Source organism: Pipistrellus kuhlii, unplaced genomic scaffold (genome assembly GCF_014108245.1).
Source record: "Pipistrellus kuhlii isolate mPipKuh1 unplaced genomic scaffold, mPipKuh1.p scaffold_m20_p_29, whole genome shotgun sequence".
Lineage (NCBI taxonomy): Eukaryota > Metazoa > Chordata > Mammalia > Chiroptera > Vespertilionidae > Pipistrellus > Pipistrellus kuhlii.
The window spans coordinates 84093-103697 of NW_023425528.1; the positions used below are offsets into that span (position 1 = coordinate 84093).

Sequence of the window (19605 nt, forward strand, 5' to 3'; positions counted from 1 at the left end):
ATGACTATAAAATATAATGTTATATAAGTGCTTCGAAGAAAAATAAAGCAAGGGGTTAGACTGGGTGCTAATTTACTCCCTCCTCCCAGGGGACATTCAGAAACTTCTAGAGACATTTTTGTTTGACATCGTGAGGAAGTTGTATTTGAATGATGACATAGGTGAAGTAAGGGAGAAAATCATGTGGGAATCTGAGGAAAAAGACTGCAGGTAGAAGAAACAGCAAATGTGAAGTCTGATATGGAAGAGTGTCTAGTGTATTTAGGGAACAGAAAAGATCCAGTATGACTTGAGCAGAGTAAGCAAAGAAGAAAGTGAGAGATAAAATTAGGTAGCTGATCATAAATCTTAAAGGCCATGAAACATACTTTGGACTTTATCCTAAGTACTGGAGGCCCAGTGCATGAAATTCATGCACAGGGTCCCTTTGCCCCGCCTGCACCTTTTCCAAACTGACAACCCTCACACAATCTGGGACTGCTGGCTCCCAACCGATCACCTGCCTGCCTGCCTGATTGTCCCTAACCGCTTCTGCCTGCCAGCCTGATCACCCCCTGACCACTCCCCTGCCAGCCTGATCGATGCCTAACTGTTCCCCTGCTGGTCAAATTGCCCCTAACTGCCCTCCCCTGACAGCCTGTCACCTGTAACTGACCTCCCCAGCAGGCCTGGTTGTCCCTAACTGCCCTTCCCTGCTGTCCATCTTGTGTCCACATGGGAGTGGCCATCTTGTGTGTTGGAGTGGTGGTTAATTTGCATATTACTTCTTTATTATATAGGATTATCTAAGTGTAAGTCATATTGGCCATTTTTGGCCAATTAAAATATTAAATATCCTATATGAAACCATTTCCCCTGAAATTCTATGTTTAGTTTATATATATATATATATATATATATATATATATATATATATATATATATTGATTTCAGAGATGGAGAGGGAGAGAGAGAAAGAAACATCAATAATGAGAGAGAAGCATTGATTGGCTGCTTCTTGCATGCCTACTCTGGGGTTTGAGCCCACAACCCAAGACATGTGCCACAACCAGGAATCGAACGGTGTCCTCCTGGTTCATAGTCAACACTCAACCACTGAACCATGCTAGCCAGGACTATGTTTAGTTTTTATGAAGTATACTCCAGAGTCAAACAAATGTTCATAAAAATAGATGTTAAAAATTTAAGTTTATCAGTTAAAATCTCTATGCTTGTAAAACATCATTCCTGGGCAGGGGGCAGGGGGCGGGCTGGAGAGGGGGGGTCAATGGGGGAAAAAAGGGACATATATAATATTTTCAACAATAAAGATTTTTTAAAAAACCAAATAAACAACAACAACAACAAAAAAACAACACCATCATTCCCAAGCCACTCAACACTTCTGAAAATCATTTATTTCCTTCAAGGTAATGCTAGGGCACATCTTCACTCTCTTTGATTTGAATTTATAAAGGTCATATATAAAACACTTTATTAGTAAAGTGTTTATATATAGAAATCAATCCAGCAACATCTGCAGTCACTAAAAAGAACAAAGTAATCCACAGGGCACTGTGACAGGATTTTAGCAACTTTGCAGACCCCCTGTTTCTCCTGGTGTTCGCCTGTCTCTTGGCTTGCTAATAATCACTCCCAGCGCGGCCCTCAGCTGCTCTCTCTTTCTGCTTCCTGACAAGGCTCAGAACCCGCCCATCTAATCTTCCGCCATTTTCTCTATATCATAGCAACTTTGGATGAATGAAATTCTTGGGTTTCAATACACCTTTCTCCTATGCATATTCTGATGTGTTTCCTCCCATTTAAAAAGTTAGAACTGAGCTCACTGCTATTGAGGCCCAGTGAAAGATACATTGGATAGCTGAAAGGACACAGCAGAGGGAGTAATGTGATACAGGATCAAATTTCACCTTGGCTACTAATTTACACAATTTCTCTCTCCAGGTCTTAGTTTTCTCATCTGTAAAAGGAATGCATTGGATAAAATGAGTTCTCTCTAAGGTTCCTTTTAGATCTAACATACCCTGACTCTAAATTCAATATATACAGGGCTTCACAAATTACACTCACACCATGCCAAATACCCTTTTTAATGAGATACAATCATAATACATATTAAAAACAAACATAGAGCAATAGTCTGACCATTGCTATACCTCATTATATAAATAAATTTCCTTCATTTTTCTGATACCTTTATTAAGGAAGTAGCTTATTCTGTGCAACTATCAAAAGTTGGTCCACTTTAGCAATTTCTGATAGAAAATATTTTAAAATGTATTCTATTTTCCTCTGAATTTTGAAATGACATAATCGGAGTCCACTTTAATCTCCAGTTTATACCTAGTATATAATAGGTACTTAATTGTACTTGTATTCTCAGAGATATGATAAAAGTAGAAGGTAGCGATGCTTTAAAATAAATATTGGAGAACTATAATGAATTCAAAGTTACCTAAGAGTCTAGTCTATCTGGCATTTTATTCGCAATAGAGTTGTAGGCAAAGGGGAGAACTATCATTTGCGTGAGCCCCCTCTGAAATAACCTTTCATGAGCATTAATTAGAAGATCACTGATGTGATTAAAAGATGCCAGGAAGTAGCCACCTTAAAATATAACTAACATAAAATAACCACATGTGGAAACTCCATTTCAAAATAAGAGTGGTAATAACAGATGCTTTAGTAACTGACAGGAACTTTTTAAATGGGGAGGGTTGGAGGAACAAGAATTGTCATTTCAGGACAATCCTATTAGGTTGCAAATCCCTTGATATTCTTCTTATCTTTTTTTTTACCTCCCACCCAGATATGTAGCACAGTACTTTGCCTATAATAAGCAATGGGGAAAAATTATTTCTGTAGAATCATTGATTCCTTAGTAATTAATCAGGAAAAGAATGTTCTAATCTAATGAGCATTTTAAAATAAAAATTAAACAACAATGGCAAAAAACAAAGAAAGAGCACTACAAGACTGAATGGCAATTCTATCAGGAAACCATAACGACAGAAATATCCCTTAAGTAACATTCAATCTCATTTACTTTGTTCTAATCCTGTCCCCACCCAGAAGCCTTTAGATCTGTAATTTGGTTTTCTAAGTGAACACACCCACTGAGGAGTACCCAAGTAGACAACCAGTGATGGTTGTCAGGTTCAGGACCTCTCTCATTCTAAATGTAGAAACCTGCTTTACTGTATTAAGAAAGACAATGTACACTTGTTTAGGATGAGTGAACCTCCAGAGCAAATTGAGTACCTACTCTGTGGCAGGCACTGGGCTACATACCAGATTCAGAAACTAATCAGACAGAACATCCTGGATTGTACTTGGAAACCGTGGCTTTAAAATCCTTATAAAACCTTTGATTCACTTGGAATATCTACCCTATATCTTTGCTGAGCTGGGAAAAGAATCATTGAACATGTGCCATTTAGTTTTACATATTTTAAATGTTTCACCTATTTTATCAGTATATCTAGCTTTTACTATTTCCTGTGATCAAATGCATTTTTTATGTTTATATTTTATTCTTTTTAAGATTGAATTTATTTCTGTAACATTGGTTAATAAAATCATATAGGTTTCAAGTGTGCATTTCTATTATCTATATATTGCACTGTGTGCCTAGAATTCTTAAATCACATCTTTTGAAGAAAACAACTTCAATTTCACTAAGAAGGCAGAGGAAGCCTAAAAAGGCAGCTTGCAATTAATTTTACAACATATCACAGCTGCTAAAGTACTTGAAAGACAAAATTGGGTGCAATTATTTTAAAAGAGTTTTATGCTAATTTATGCTAATCCCAAGCTAACACACACGCGCGCACACACACACACATACACACACACACACACACACACACACACACACACACACACCCTTAAACAATATCAGAGATGTAACATGCTGTACTTTGAAAGGGCAGGAAATGAGATAGAGCAATGGCATTTTAGAAAGCTCCCATCATCAGTGACATTATTAAGCAGGAGCTTAGAACTAAGTTTGATGGTGAACTTTTCCTTTTCTGGGTTTGACATAGACTAAGATTTAATAACACAGACCTAGACTGAAAACAGTTTTAAAACTAAAGCTAAAATCACAACCTCCTGGCATAATGGCATCCTTGATGTTCTCATTAAAGGTGCTAGTACTCTGGCCCTGACCGGTTTGGCTCAATGGATAGAACATCAGCCTGTGGACTGAAGAGTCCCAGGTTTGATTCCAGTCAAGAGCATGTACCTTGGTTACGGGCACATTCCCAGTAAGGGCTGTGCAGGAGGCAGCTGATCAATGTTTCTCTATCATAGATGTTTCTAACTCTGTATCCCTCTCTCTTCCTCTCTGTAAAAAATCAATGAAATGTATTTATAAAAAAATTAAATAAAATATATTTTAAAGGTGCCAGTACGCTGGAACCCTTTTCTGACACATTTGCCACTTCTTCACTAACTATACATTGGCATGGGGTCGGACAGGTTCTGCATTTTGAAGACTTCTGTTTCAGGAACATATAGTCAACCAGCAGACAAAGTAGATACTATCATATGACCTATATTGCCTAGAGCATTCTCAATGTTTCTGTAGTTGGTCCAGAAAATTTGGACAGTATGGGTACACGTTAATGGGAGACAGGAAAGAAGAAACTCCACCTATCCACTGACCAAAGTTCCCACAGAGAGTAGAGCTAAATTTCAATAAATTGACCAAGTGTTCTGATTTTTAAAGAAAAAAATCACTAAACTTACAAAATAATCCCTAAGAGGCTCCCATGCGGCACCAGAAAGGCTCATCTTTCAGGCAGGCTACTGAATTATCAGGAAGGAACCAACTGTCTATAACAACAGATTCTCTCTGTGTGCCTCCTCTCTCTCTCTTGTGACACAAGTAGGTTCACATCTGCATTTTGTATGAAAAGAAACCTCATTATGCTCTTCTACCAAGTATTATTTTCAATGCCAGCTAACTCTTCCAACACCCTCCCCCAAGTAGCCTTAAAGTAAATAAACTTATTATGAAGCCATGTTCCTGCAGAAGTTTGAATCACACAAGAATGCATATCCTTAAAAGGAAATGTTTTCCCTCCCCTTGCATCCTGTTATTTAAGCTATTTTAAGTACTTGTCTGGAGAAAGCTGAGCCAGAATTCAAGTGGTTTTGATTTTAGCTGCTGTTTTACACTGCCCATGTTCAGGTGCTATGTGGAGTAATTTATCACTTCAGACGCATCTTTTGGGGTGCTACGTGGTCTTATAAACCTGACAGTAAGGAAGACTGGGATTTCCTTTGACCCCAGGTTATGAGTGTGTGTGTGTGTGTGTGTGTGTGTGTGTGTGTGTGTGTGTGTGTTGCTTTAACCATTCTTGACTCTGTCTAAATCTAGCATCTTTCTTTGTAAAGAGGATGCATATGTGGGTCCTCATCTGCAACACAGATGCAACCTCTTTACTAACCCACTCTGGACAGTACTCATTAGGACGTAAAGAAGAAAACCAATCAAGTGCAGATGCACTTCCTTTCAGAAAAGCTGGGTTTAAAAGTTCCATTTAGTTTAACCAATATATTCCACAAAATTTTTGCACTGAAAAAAGAGAAAAGGAATCTAACAATAATGGATTTACTCACATACACACGTGACCTTGAATGTCCATGAAAGCACACAATATATTAATTTAAAAATACTCAGCTAAAAGACTTGTGCAGAAAAATTTAGATTATATTCCACCCTAAAATCTAAGCCGTAAAGTCAAGCTTTCATTGGCATTAAAACTTTAGAAAAGGCAGCTGCTAAACATCTCCAGATGCTTAGTTGAACATGAGTTTTGCCTCTCCCAGCTTACACCTTTTGAGGTAGCTTGGTTTAGCAAATATATGAGGCACTTTAATGTGTCCCAGCTAAAGGTAGAATGAAGGTTGCTACCTAAGAGTTCATACTACCTAATAGTGGATGCCCTAAGGTGGGGGTCAAGTACAGCTGAAGGCTGAACAAGGTTAGAGAGCTGAGACCAGGCAATCAAAAGTGTTGCATAGCAATTATTTTCCAACTAAGAATTTCCAGCAGGACCATCATTTTCCACTTGCTGCCATTCTCCAACCTTAAAAACACATATACAGCTACACACATGCTCTCATGAGCACATTCTCACACACATGTGCTCCTGCCCCCCCATGATCACACTTTTTTTTTTAGCATTTGCAAAATTTTTGTCTTTGCTGACTTTTTTTTTTTACACACTTTAATTCCATCTTCCATACCATCAAAACATGGTTTTTCAAACTATTCCAAGACCTCCATTTCTAATATTGCATCAGTAATAAACCAGATGGCACAGTGCAAGAATACTGGTCAGTTTGTTTATTTTTTTGGTTAGGCTATATTTCTATTTTTAAGTCATAATTAAACAAATATGCACTGATGTAGTTTTATTGAATACTAAAAGTAAATCAAACTAAACAACTATGTTTTTTGTGGCATCACCCTGATGTGGTTTTTATATACTAAAGAATATCAAGTAATTTGAAACAACCCAACTTCCTGAGATGAGAAAATCTGCTATAGCTACAATCACCATAACCAACATTTTTGGGCTTAGTTTGGTGGGCAACCTCAAAGGAATATACCCATCCCATTCCTAGTCATTTAAGAAACCCCATTATTCGTTTATTTCAAAACTGCTGAATTCATGCGTGTGTTTTTTTTTTGTGTGTGTGTTTTTTTTAAAGCACAGTAGTTACTGATTGCTTAGGAGAGAAAAAAGTCAGATGTAAGTGTTTGCAGTATTAAAGGCCAATCCGAAAAGATTTACATTCCATAAATTGATCTTTATTACAAGTAATCACCAAAATGATCTAGCGAGATCAGAATGTAAAAGACATTCTAGTTGGTAAATATTAACTTCTTAAGTGTTCTGCAAGTTTAAATTATTCTTTTTTGGGAAGAACTTGTGCAGCATTGCAACATTTCAATTCAAACAGAAACATTATGAAGTAGGAACAAAGTGAGAGCCAAGGCTTCTGCCATCCCAGTGGGAAATACTGTAAACAAATGTTGAGAAAATTAAAATAATGAAATGAAAATATACTGCTCGGAGCTTAACTCTAAGCAGGTGCAGAAAGTGAGTGAAAGGAGAACTTTAAACCCTAATATTCTATTTATTGCTAGTAAAGAATTTCAAAGCACTGTTAGTTGATTGAACGAAACATATGACTAGTGGTAATAATTACAGAGATTTTCCCCACACACTACAATTTTGCTGAATTTCTAAAGAGGAAAATCAAAGCTATTTTTGTTAATAGATGGGAAAAATTGTATAATGATTTCCATATTTTGTCACAAGTGAACTGAGATCAAGTAGTCCTCACTACTCCCAAAATAATAATGGTCCTAGACAGAAATATAAGTTATGGAGCTTGTTTTTCACATCAGGTTTCCCTGGCCAGAATGGCTCAGCTGGTTGAGCACTGTCCTGGGCTCCAAGCAAACCAGGTCGGAGCACACACCCAGCTGCTTGCAGGTGGCGACCAAAGGATGTTTCTCTCTCACACTGTTATTTCTCTCTCTCCCTCTCCCTTCCTCTAAAGGGGAGAAAATAGGGGACATCTGTAATACTCTTAACAATAAAATAAATGAAAAAATAAAGTGCTTAAAAGTAAATATAAAAAAAAGAGAACTCAAAGTGTGAGATGAAATAGAGCAAACATCCTCTCAACTATGCAACAGAACTCACAAAAAATAATAGAAATCCGCAGTTCCAAAGCCCACAGAGGCTGAAAACAGAGGGTGAAGCAGCTGCTGAAGGTCTGGCCTCGAAGTATCTGCCCATATGAGATGGAGTTGTTAATGACCTTGAGATTGTGGTACTGAGACATGCACCTAAACCTGCCTTAAGTGTGATTTATGAAAACATTTGCTTTCTAGAAAGCAAGATGACAGGAAAACTTGTCAAACTTGACCTGGGATCTTGATTAAAAATCAAACAACAACAGCCTAACTGGTTTGGCTCAGTGGATGGAGGGTCGGCATGCGGACTGGAGGGTCCTGGGTTCAATACCGGTCAAGGGCATGTACCTTGGTTTCGGGCACATTCCTAATGGCAGGTGTGCAGGAGGCAGCTGATCAATGTTTCTCTCTCATCGATGTTTTTAACTCTATCTCTCTCCCTTCCTCTCCGTAAAAAAAAAGAAAAAAAATCAATAAAATACATTAAAAAAAAGTCAAACAACAACAAAAAAACTCCTAGAAAATTTTGACTAGCTCTGTTCACAGAGATTGGGATTTGAATTCACACTATCTGCCCAGGGCAGCAAATTCCAAAAAAGAAATTAGTAAAAATGATCCTAGTCCACACCAACCCAGGATGCTGGAATGGGACAAAGAAAATCGCATCTGGGCCCTGGCTGGGCAGCTCAGTTGCCAAAGTTGTGAGTTTGATCCCTGGTCAGGACACATATAAGAATCAAACAATGAATGCATAAATAACTGGAGCAACAACAACAACAAAAGAGAATAAAAACATATTTTAAAAAATCAAGTTTCCCTGAATGAAGAATAAAATAAAAGGATTTCCATAACACTTTGACAATTGCCGAGAGCTCTGTAACTAACAACAACTAAAAACTACAAAGATTTTAAAAGAAAATTAAAAGATTCAGCTGGGTCTTTAAACAATTTTCTCAAAGACTACACATAAGCCTTTATTACGCTGAAAAAATATGTAAATTTTATGTGCTATAATGTAGTGGCCAAAACCTTTAGTAATAAACTCCACCATGATGAAAATCTTCATAATAAAGGGCCCCTTTGGGTTTATAGTTAGTTGATAATGACAAAGTCCCAGTACATGAGAAGACGATATACAATTCCTTGGGATTCAGTCAATTAAATATTTACTGAGAACCTAATACGTGTGTAACAATGAGCTAGATACTGAGGGGTGGAATACAAAATAATAAAATGCAAAACAGGAAGAAATTTTGGACTCCAGAATTCCTAAATACAGCATATAAGAGTAATAAGAGTCTGCATACATTAAGAATATGTACATGCCTGGTTAGGGACTCCAATAAGCCATAGGTACAGTCTCTTGCCTTTGGGAAGCTGTTTGCCAATTCTAAATCCTCCAAAATGTATCATTAAGACAGCAGTTTCAACAATGAGCCTTTTCTGTAGTCCAAACACTAATCGATCCCTCACTTAATACAATTAACCCTGTTTTTTCCATGGAGGTAATTGGTCAACCCTTTTTATATCATTAAACTTTAAAGGAACAATTAAGCTCTTTTACTGATAAAAAGTGTTCCAGTTATATCAGGTAAACATATTTGATTTATCTTTAAGTTTTAAAAATATTGTTCACAGAAATATTTCTGTACATGAGAACAAGGCCTGTATTCAACAGAAAACATTTATTTGAGGCAGCAAGGCCTTGAAGAATAAAAAATTGCAATAATAAGTCATGGTCTCTATCCCAAAATTCTATTCATAAAGAAACAAATTAGGCTGTCCCCAACACTGAAAGATGAATTTGAATAAGATAAAATTCAAAGGAAATATAATCCTAAAATAATTATAAGGTGATTTCTATAGAATAATGAGATTTAAAAAATATTGCAGCCAATAATTACCTGTTGGTTTTTCATAACCAGTCTAATATCAGATTGGGTAGTAATCTTACACTAAATGGTACCTATGGCTGATTTTGTTTTCACACACACATCATGTTAGATTTTGGACAATTTAATATTTTCTAGTTAGAATTCCAATGGGATTATGAATAGCCACTCTGGCTGGTGCTCATTATTCTTACCAAGGCAAGCCATCCTATATAATAAAATACTAATATGCACGTTGTCTCCTCGGGAGTTCGACAGACCAGGAATTTGACTACTTGTTATGAGGGGCACCAACCACCAGGAGGGCAGCATGGAACAAAGGAAGGCCCCGGCTCACAGCCAGAAGGCCTGGATAGGCCCCAATTGCCGGTCAGGCCTAGGGATCCTATCCGTGCCTGAATTTTGTGCACTGGTCCTCTAGTTCTAATAAATGCCTTCGTAGAAAATGATCAAAAATATACTTTTCACTAATGGGATTTTCAGGATAGGTCAAAGACTAGATTATGATTTTAAATAACAAATCACTATAAACTAACTTTATAGCCTTTAATCAAGGAGATACCAAATAGTAATAGTTTACTTCTCTAAGCACATGTTCACTCATCAATAATCAGCTCTTACCTTTTTTTCTCATTATCTCTACTGACTTGACCTGAGAACTGAAATTTGGATGTAAATACTATAAACTGCTTCCATAGCTGCAAAATTCTAAGACTTGCTATATGATGTTAAAGTATAATAAACCAAATGGCATGCTATGCCTTCCCATCCTATACTGATGCTATAATTTAATGTGAAGGTCTGCATTATGCAAAGGCACTGAAGATACATGAAAAAAGCAAGAAAGCCAAGCTAATTAGGGAAAAAGGAAGCAGCATCTGATGATTCTATAACATTTTCTGGGGTCACACATCCCTTTGAGAATATGGTGAAATTTATAAATCTTCTCCTCAGAAAAATGATTCACCAATATGATAATACCACAGAATCTGTTTAAAAATTTCAGGAACCATGGCAGCCCTAATTAAGGACTGGGACCCTGAACCAAAAACCTTTGGCCATCCTATCTAATAAAAGAGTAATATGCAAATTGACTGTACCTCTGCTATATCCACAAGCCATGCTCACCAGCCAATCAGGAGCAAATATGCAAATAAACCCAACCAAGAGGGCTGCAGCCACGGAGAGCAAGAGGAAGGCTTGCATTGCCTCAGGAGATGGAGGGAGCCAAGCTTTCCACCTGACCTGGCCAGCCCAGGCCTCCACTCCAGGCTACAAAGTTTCAATTATAGAAGATAAATATTGATAAATCCCAGATACCAGGGCCTCCATTTGGGTCACCGGAGGGAATGGCTGGCCTGCAAACCACCACAGGCCCCTCACCCAGATGACCCCATGCTCCAAGGGAACCCCCACCCTTAACCAGGACACCCTTCAGGGAAAACCAGCTGGCTCCCACCCATGCACTAGGCCTCTATCGTATCTAATCAAAGAATATGCAAATTGACTGTCACTCCAACACACAATAGCTGCCCCCATGTGGTCAAAGATGATTGCCTCCATGTGGACACAAGATGCCCACCACAAGATGGCCAGCGGGGGAGGGCAGTTGGGAGGGACCAGGCCTGCAGGGGAGGGTAGTTAGGGGCAAACATACTGGGTGGGAACAGTTAGGCATCAATCAGGCTGGCAGGGGAGTGGTTAGGACATGATCAGGCTGGAAGGCAGAAGCGGTTACAGGCAATCAGGAAGTTAGGCAGGTGAGCCGTTGGGAGCCAGCAGTCCTGAATTGTGAGATGGATGTTCCAGATTGGAAAAGGTGCAAGCTGGGCTGAGGGACCCCTCCTCCCCCATCCCCTGTGCACAAATTTCATGCACTGGGCCTCTAGTATTAGATATAATTAGAAATAACAAAATTTAAGTGTGGCTTTTAAAACTTTATCCCATTGATTTTAACTATCTTGCCCTATGGTTCATACTAGTAATTAACCACTCATATAATTTTTTAGAGACATAACTTTAATTAAGGCCAATAAAGACTGCTTTACTATAGTTGTACTATAAAAAATACTTACCAACTTTTGCAAAGGCTTCTTTGAGTTCGTCAAGCTCATCTTTGGAAATCTGAGTGGTAGCCATCTCATCTACTTAAAGATATCCTAAATAGAAACACAAAAGTTTCAGACTTTAAAAATTTGTGATAAATATATTATAAGTACTCTTGTGAAATTCTCATCTTTGGAATAATTTAAACAGAAAACCAATACCATCTGAATAGATTTCCACATTAGTAGCTATAGCTAAGCTGAAGAAAACAAACAAATGAGAAGTCATCATTTATCAAAAGTTACTAAAAAATATTTCCAAGTCTCATTTTCAAGGAAAAAAAAATCTTACATTACATTCAGAGTATAAGGAAGAGTGTAGGTGCCTGGCAATGGCAGGAAAGTGATACATAATAAAAATTCTTAGTTATATGTGCCAAAACTAACAGTCAAAATTACATGATCAAAGATTCATGGAAAATATAACTTTTCCAATAATCCATTTATTTTTAAATTTATCTTACTGTTTATTTCCATTTTTCAGCTTTATTGATATATAATTGGCATATAGTGAAATTCAAGGTATAGAACTTGGTAATTTGATATATGTATACATTGTGCAATGATTAGCACAGTAGGATTAGTTATTATGTCCTTCACCTTATATTACCATTTTTCCATCAATCTACTTTAACACTGATGTTTAAATAGCACAAAATTACATTTGGTCTTGATATAGAAATACACAAGTATGTGCTAATAAACATATCTTTATGCACATATCATTTGAGTTTATACCCTTTCCAATTTGGCTTTATTTTGCATATTTCACCAATAGAGCAGGGGTTGGCAAACAGTGGACTTTGGGCAAAATCTGGGCTGAGTATAGATAAACAAATATTTGCAGTCAATTTTGATGATAAGGCCCACTAACTTTGAACCCCAGTTAAGTGAAATGTTATCTCTCACAAATTCCATTCTTTTAATCAGAAAAAAAAAATTAAAAATGTATTTTATTGATTTTAGAGAGGACAGGAGAGGGGGCGAGAGATAGAAACATCAATGATGAGAAAGAATCATTGATTGGCTGCCTCCTACTGGGGGGTAGAGCCAGAAACCCAGGTATGTGCCCTTAGCCAGAATGGAACCTGGAACCTTTCAGTCCACAGGCCAACACTCTATCCATTGAGCTAAACCAGCTAGGGCCTGAATTACTTTAAAAAAGTACTCAATTATTAATATTATTATTATTATTATTATTTTAAAAAATATATTTTATTGATTTTGTAAAGAGAGGAAGGGAGAGAGATAGAGAGTTAGAAACATTGATGAGAGACAGTCATCGATCAGCTGCCTCTTGCACAGCCCCTACTGGGGATATGCCCGCAACCAAGGTACATGCCCTTGACCGGAATCGAACCTGGGACCCTTCAGTCCCCAAGCCGACGCTCTATCCATTGGGCCAAACCGGTTTCGGTTATACTCAATTATTATTATATTTTAGATTTCACCAGTAAAATTTTGTGTAAACAATGTTATATCCTTGATATCAAATAATATAATATTCTTGATTTTGCCTCTTGGCTCACAATATGTATGATCTGAACTTTTGCAGAAAAATTACAATACATAAAAGAGGTGTGTACCACAAGGTTAATCCCCAAATACAAACATATTAATAATTTTTAGAGACAAGGCAATGAAAAAAATTGTGTGTTGCTTTTTTGCCTGTTTTTCCCCCTCTTTAATCTTTTTAAGAACTTTACTTTTCAGAATAGCTTTAAGTTCACCGCAAAATTGAACAGTAACTAGAGTTTGATTCTTATGTAGCCCTTTGCCCTCACAAACAAGTCTCTCCCATTATCAACAACCTGTACCAGACTGGTACATTTGTTACAATCTACATTAACGCATCATAATCACCCAAAGTCCATAGTTTATATTAGGCTCACTCTTGATGTTGTACAGTCTATGGGTTTTGACAAACACGACCTAATGATATACAGTATATCCACCAGTAAAATATCAAGTTTCATTGCCCTTTTCAAAAAAGTTATTCTATGTGTTATATTTTACAAACTCTATAGTACAAAATACAAATTTGAGAACTTATATTTATCCATGTTAGTCATTTTTATTGAAAGTTTAAAAACTGAAACACAAAGTGGAGAAACCAAGATGGTGGCATAAACTAAACTGCTGCCTTGCACAACAATTTCAAAACTACAACTAAAAGACAAAATGGACATCATTCAGAACCACAGGAAGGGTAGCTGAGTGGAAATTCTATATTAGAAGGAAAGAGAAAAGCACACTGAGACTCAGAGGAGCTGTAGGAGGCAGAGGTACTGAAATGTGTATGTGGAAAGGCAACTGAATGCATGGCTGGCTTTCTCAAGAGGAAGGGAGACAAAAGCTCCCAACTGCGCTGAACTCCAGTTCCAGGTGAGACTCTGGGGACCCAGACTCACTCAGGGAGAAACTGGACTGTCTGGCAGCAAGTGGAACTCAAGGGTGGCTTTCTGTCAGAGGTGCTTGCAGCGATTACCAAAGAACACTGAGACACAGGAGCCTATTAGGGCAGGGCTGATGGGAAACCAATGCTGTCTGCTCCACTCTGAGACTCCGCTCCATCCAAGCTCAGCACAGAGGTCTTTGCAAGTCTTGTCTCATAAGGGTGTCCCCAGCACAGAAGTTGTCTAGCGTAGGCACAGCTGATCCTCACAGCCAATTGGCCTGGAGGTCAACTCCTCCCAGTGATACCAACAACAATCAAGGTTTAACTACAACAAGTCTGTGCACACAGCACACAAAGAGGTGTATCAAGAGTGTCTACCTCAGGTAACTGGGGAGGCTGAGCCACTAGGCCCTATAAGACACCTAGCACACAAAGCCACTCTATCATCCCAGGGAAGCAGCCAAAATGTGGAGACAAAGAAACAGATCACAAATGAAAGAAATGGAGGAAAGCAAACAACTGGATATAGAGTTCACAACCATGGTTATAAGGTTTTTCAAGAATTTTCTAGAAAAAGCCAATAGATTTAGCAAAACCCTTCAGGATATGAGAAAGGACCAACTAGAAATTAAGCATACACTGACTGAAATAAAAAATAATATACAGAAATGTAACAGCAGACTAGAGGACTGCAAGAATCAAGTCAAAGATTTGAAATGCAAAGAAGCAAAAAACACCCAAGAGGAAAAGCAAAAAGCAAAAAGAATCCAAAATATGAAGATAGTGTAAGGAGACTCTGGAATAACTTCAAGCATACCAACATCAGAATTATGAGGGTGCCAGAAGAAGAGAGAGAACAAGATACTGAAAACCTATTTGAAGAAATAATGACAGAAAACTTCCCCCACCTGATGAAAGAAACAGACTTACAAGTCCAGAAAGTGCACAGAACCCCAAACTAAAGGAATCAAAAGAGGACCACACCAAGACACATCATAATTAAGATGCCAAGGGCAAAAGACAAAGAGAATATTAAAAGCAGCAAGAGCAAAACAGTTAGTTACCTACTAGGGAGAACCCATATGACTTCCAGCTGATTTCTCAACAGAAACTATGAAGGCCAGAAGGAAGTGGCAATAAATATTCAAAGTGATGAATACCAAGAACCTACAACCAAGATTACTCTACCCAGCATAGTTATCATTCAGAATTGAAGATCAGATAAAGAGCTTCACAGATAAGAAAAAGCTAAAGGAGTTTGTCACTGCCAAACCAGTATTATATGAAATGCTGAAAGGTATTCTTTAAGAAGAGGAGGAAGAAGAAAAAAGTAAAAGTAAAGATAAAAATTATGAACAACAAATGCATATCTATCAACAAGTGAATCTAAAAATCAAGTGAAAAAAAAATCTGAGGAACAGAATAAACTGGTGAATATAATATATAGAATCAGGGGCATAGAAAGGGAGTGGACTGACAATTCTCAGGGGGAAAAGGGTGTGGGGGGTGTTGAGAGACTGGACAAAAATCGTACACCTATGGATGAGGACAGTGGGGAGTAAAGGCAGAGGGTGGGGTGGGAATAGGGTGGAGGGGAGCTATGGGGGGAAAAACGAACAGTCATAATAATCTGAACAATAAAGATTTATTAAATTAAAAAAATAAACACAAAGTGTGAGCATCGTCCAAGCCACAGAATATCAAAAGGCACTAATAATAAGAAGGACTACTGCTGCCTTCCCCACTGCAGTGGGAGCTTTGCTGCCCTCCCTGTGGATAAGACTCGCTGAGCTATTTGATCACAGAGTTGTCATTGACTTCAGATAGCACCCAATCCAGAATAAACCCTGCTGCCTTTGGTTCTCCCCAAATCACCCAACCAAACTCAAGTCCTATAAGTCATTTCTAACACTCTCTTATGGAAGCATGCTCTGGGCCCTGTGGTTCTTCTTCACTGGCTGAGCAATAAACATACTTGTTTAAAAAAAAGTTTAAAATCTACTCACAATTAATCTTTTTTACATTAAGCCTGATACTCAGTAGAGAGAAGCTCTCAAGAGAGAGCTGGGCCGGATCTGTCTTTTTCACAGCCACAGTTGTCATTTCTGGAATTCATCACAGTCTCAGGCACATGGTAAGGTACCAATAAAATAATACAGTAATAAATTCACCCGTTAAACAACTATGTACCAAGAACTACATTAGATAACTTCATATTCATTCCCTGAACCCTCACAACAGCATTATGAGGTGAATATATTTACTCCCTTTTCCCCTTATTACATAACTTTGGCTCGGAGGGACCACAGAACTGGAATTCAAAGACAGGTTCTCAAGTTCCTGGGAAATTTTAAAATGACCATATTATACAGTTTCCACCATAATGCAATACACCCTTATAGTGACTGATTAAAATAATTAAATAAAAACAGAATTTTAGAGAACCTAAAACAGAACTTGCCTGTTCACAAACTTTCCTTACCTGTGATGTTAAGATGTCACAACTTCTCAGTAGATAAGTTGGATAAAAACACTTTTCTGAGTGGTCTCAGGATCTACAAGATAAAGATCTTCACTTAGCTATGAAGTCAAGTATTTTACAGATTAAGCATTAAAAGTATCTTTTCATAAGTTAAGCTGCAACCCAATGATAGCACTTTTATTTTTTTAATGATAGCACTTTTAAAAAGTATTATATACTTTATTAATATGAGGTTCAACACTTGTGATTACAAAAATACTATGAAGGATTTATTCCAATTTTCTTTATGCATATTTAAGCAATCATGCTTTCCATACAGAATTATTACCCATCTCCATGGATTATAACATAGAGAACAAGGGCAGAGAAAGTCTGAAAGAGAGACTGCCTCTGAAAATCCAAAACATGTGTCCTCTTCTTTATCTCTAAAAGTCCTTTCTAGTTTGGGTTGTTTGAGAGTCAGGAATAATCTAAAGTATGTGAATTTAAAAAAAAAAAAGACTTTTGATTTTATTTTCATACTACCACATCACTTCCACGCAGAAGAAAATTAAACAAAGACGTTTCTGGACAAAACCCCGCCTGCCCCACCCTTCATTCCTGCTGACCAGTGGCTTCTGACTAAATCCTTCCACTTCTCCCCTTTGCAGACAGCAGGGTTGAACAACAGGCCAGAAGTCTCTTTCCCTCTTCATGTGCTCTAGCACACTTAGACCTCTATCTTCAAACAATTTTTACCAATATTTTAGGCATCTGTTAGCTGCCTAGTTCCTACCCTCAAGGTATTTACAATCTAGGGAAGTCAAACATATAAACAACTACATTTCAACACAAAATAAATTAGTGGCGGCAATAAAAGATCCAGAAAGTGCCCTGGCAGGGTAGCTCCGTAGATTTGACAGGCAAGGTTGCGGTTTAATCTGTGGCCAGTTATGGCACATGTAGGAATCAATCAATGAGTGTCTGATGGGTAAAACATCAAATTGATGTCGATGTCTATCTGTCTGTCTCTTCCTCCCTCTCCATCCCCTCCCCTCTCAAAATAAAATAAATTAAAAAAACCCTATTCTGTCAAAAAACAAAAGATACAGAAGAAGAAGGCTCTGGAAACTGTAAAGGTTAATTCCTTTTCACATAGGCCCTAGAAAATAGTACTTTTGTTCCTCTTTACACAAGTAGGAAATACTTATATTTCATGCAAGTGATTTGAAGGCACGCATATGCTTAAAAATGTATTAATACAACACAGTGTTAAAAACCCCAAACTATACTTGCAAGTTTCCTAATTTCTTAGTCCTGTCTAATTGCCTCAATGAAAGCTTAAAGTGACTTCTTTACACCTATAACTCAGACTTTTCATCCACTGGAGACATTAAGAGGCATACTGAAGTAAGAATAAAAAGGAGAACTGGAACTGTATATACGCACATTTCCAGGCAAGTTTGGTCCAGAATAACATAATAGTTTACGTTAGGAGACTTTCATTTAAATATATTCAATTGCCTTTATAATTATTTGAAAGTAAAGAACTAAATGCTATTCTGAAGAACGTGAGCTAAAACTAGAAAATACAAATGAAAGAAAATGGGGAGTAAATGGATGGCTAAGTAATTGTGAGCGGTTACATATACACAGTACAGAGCAGGTCAAAAGTAGGTTTACAATTGTATGTGAAACCGAGTTTATTCTTGCATTACTATTTATTAATTATTGTGTTATTTTCCATATGAGCAATGGTAAGCTTATCTTTGCCCCACCCTGTATAAGGCATAAGTTCTACTAAGAACCCTTTAAATGGTATTTATGAAAAGTTATTTCATTTGCCCTATAATTATTGACTAGAGTATAATAGATCTCCTTCATATATAAAAATTAGAAGCCTTTATTCAAAATAATTTAAGGAAGATGGGTCTAAAGAAAACCTGTCAGCTACTTTTTACTCATGAATCATTTGGCTCCTTCATTAGGCATTTCTAAATACAACTTAAAGAGAGGCCAGGAGATAATAAAAAGTAAACAAAAACAAATTTTACTCTAAATATTTCAGGACCACTTGTAAAAATAGCTAACAGCTTGTCAATGCCGTCCCATTCCTCACAATTTGCACATTTTTTCATAAGTAATGAAACATATGTAATACCTTAATCAATAAAGAAATTAATAAAAAATAAGATAAATAAGAAAAATTAAAGTTGAAGAGATAAACAGTAAATATTACTTGCTGAATAAAAAAGTTCAGCCTGAAATTCACAGTATGTGATTTACACGCAAAAAGAAAGTCACTTTCTCACAAAAGTCAACTTTATTTACATGGAGAGAGAGACGCACACAGAGATAGAGCTAATATATTTTTTAAATAAATAGAAATATATTTTCCTTCCATTTAAACTTACCAAATGAAATACTAATCAACAGTAAAATCTCCCAGGTTCTCTACATGTTTCTCAATTCTCTCGTCTGCAAAGTACTTTGATGGGTCTCTAGTTCCTAAGCCTGCCTCCTCTATAAAGGGAAAAAGCAAACCCTCTCTCTCCCTAAACATCTGAGGCACAGGAAAAGAGATTTTCAAATAAGGCAATAAAACAAAAGCAAACAAAACCTTGTTTGTTTGTTTTTTTCATAAAAGGATATGGTGTAGAACAGAGTCTGAATTTAGGGCGTCACCCATAGAGGAATCTTATGCCTATGAAGTCATCCCTAATTACAGAGTTTGACTAACAATACGGCAATTATGAAACCACTCCACTGGCTCATTTAACTATACTTAACCCTGAACACAAATCTTTGTTGAGAGAGGTGTACCTGCAAATAACTACCAGAAATGATTACTCAAATTCTGAAAGGTATTTGCTGGGGATGAGGAGGGGGTGCCTGTTTTCCCCTAAGGTGTCTCACTTTAGGAATGCAGCTGACTGAGTAATCTATTTACTAATCTGTGTCATTCAGTATCACATGGGCCAGGAGGCTGGGCACACATGTTGGGAAACTCATCCCTGGATAATCAA

General features: G+C 37.3%; 1 protein-coding gene across 7 annotated transcripts in view; it reads right to left on the minus strand.

The window, feature by feature from the left end:
- Positions 1-19605, minus strand: part of PLS3 (plastin 3) — a 92745-nt gene that overhangs the window by 29776 nt on the left and 43364 nt on the right. For 2 of the 7 annotated variants that reach the window (XM_036454426.2, XM_036454425.2), the window contains exons 2-4: positions 16601-16673; positions 16125-16223; positions 11691-11774 (exon numbers count right to left, since the gene is read on the minus strand). In XM_036454426.2, the coding sequence (XP_036310319.1) occupies positions 11691-11754 (64 nt within the window). In that variant the 5' untranslated portion in view covers positions 11755-11774; positions 16125-16223; positions 16601-16673. Of the gene's footprint in view, positions 1-11690; positions 11775-16124; positions 16224-16600; positions 16674-18993; positions 19118-19605 lie in introns of those variants that run through there. The other 5 variants (XM_036454423.2, XM_036454422.2, XM_045587390.1 and 2 more) reach the window with 3 other exon arrangements.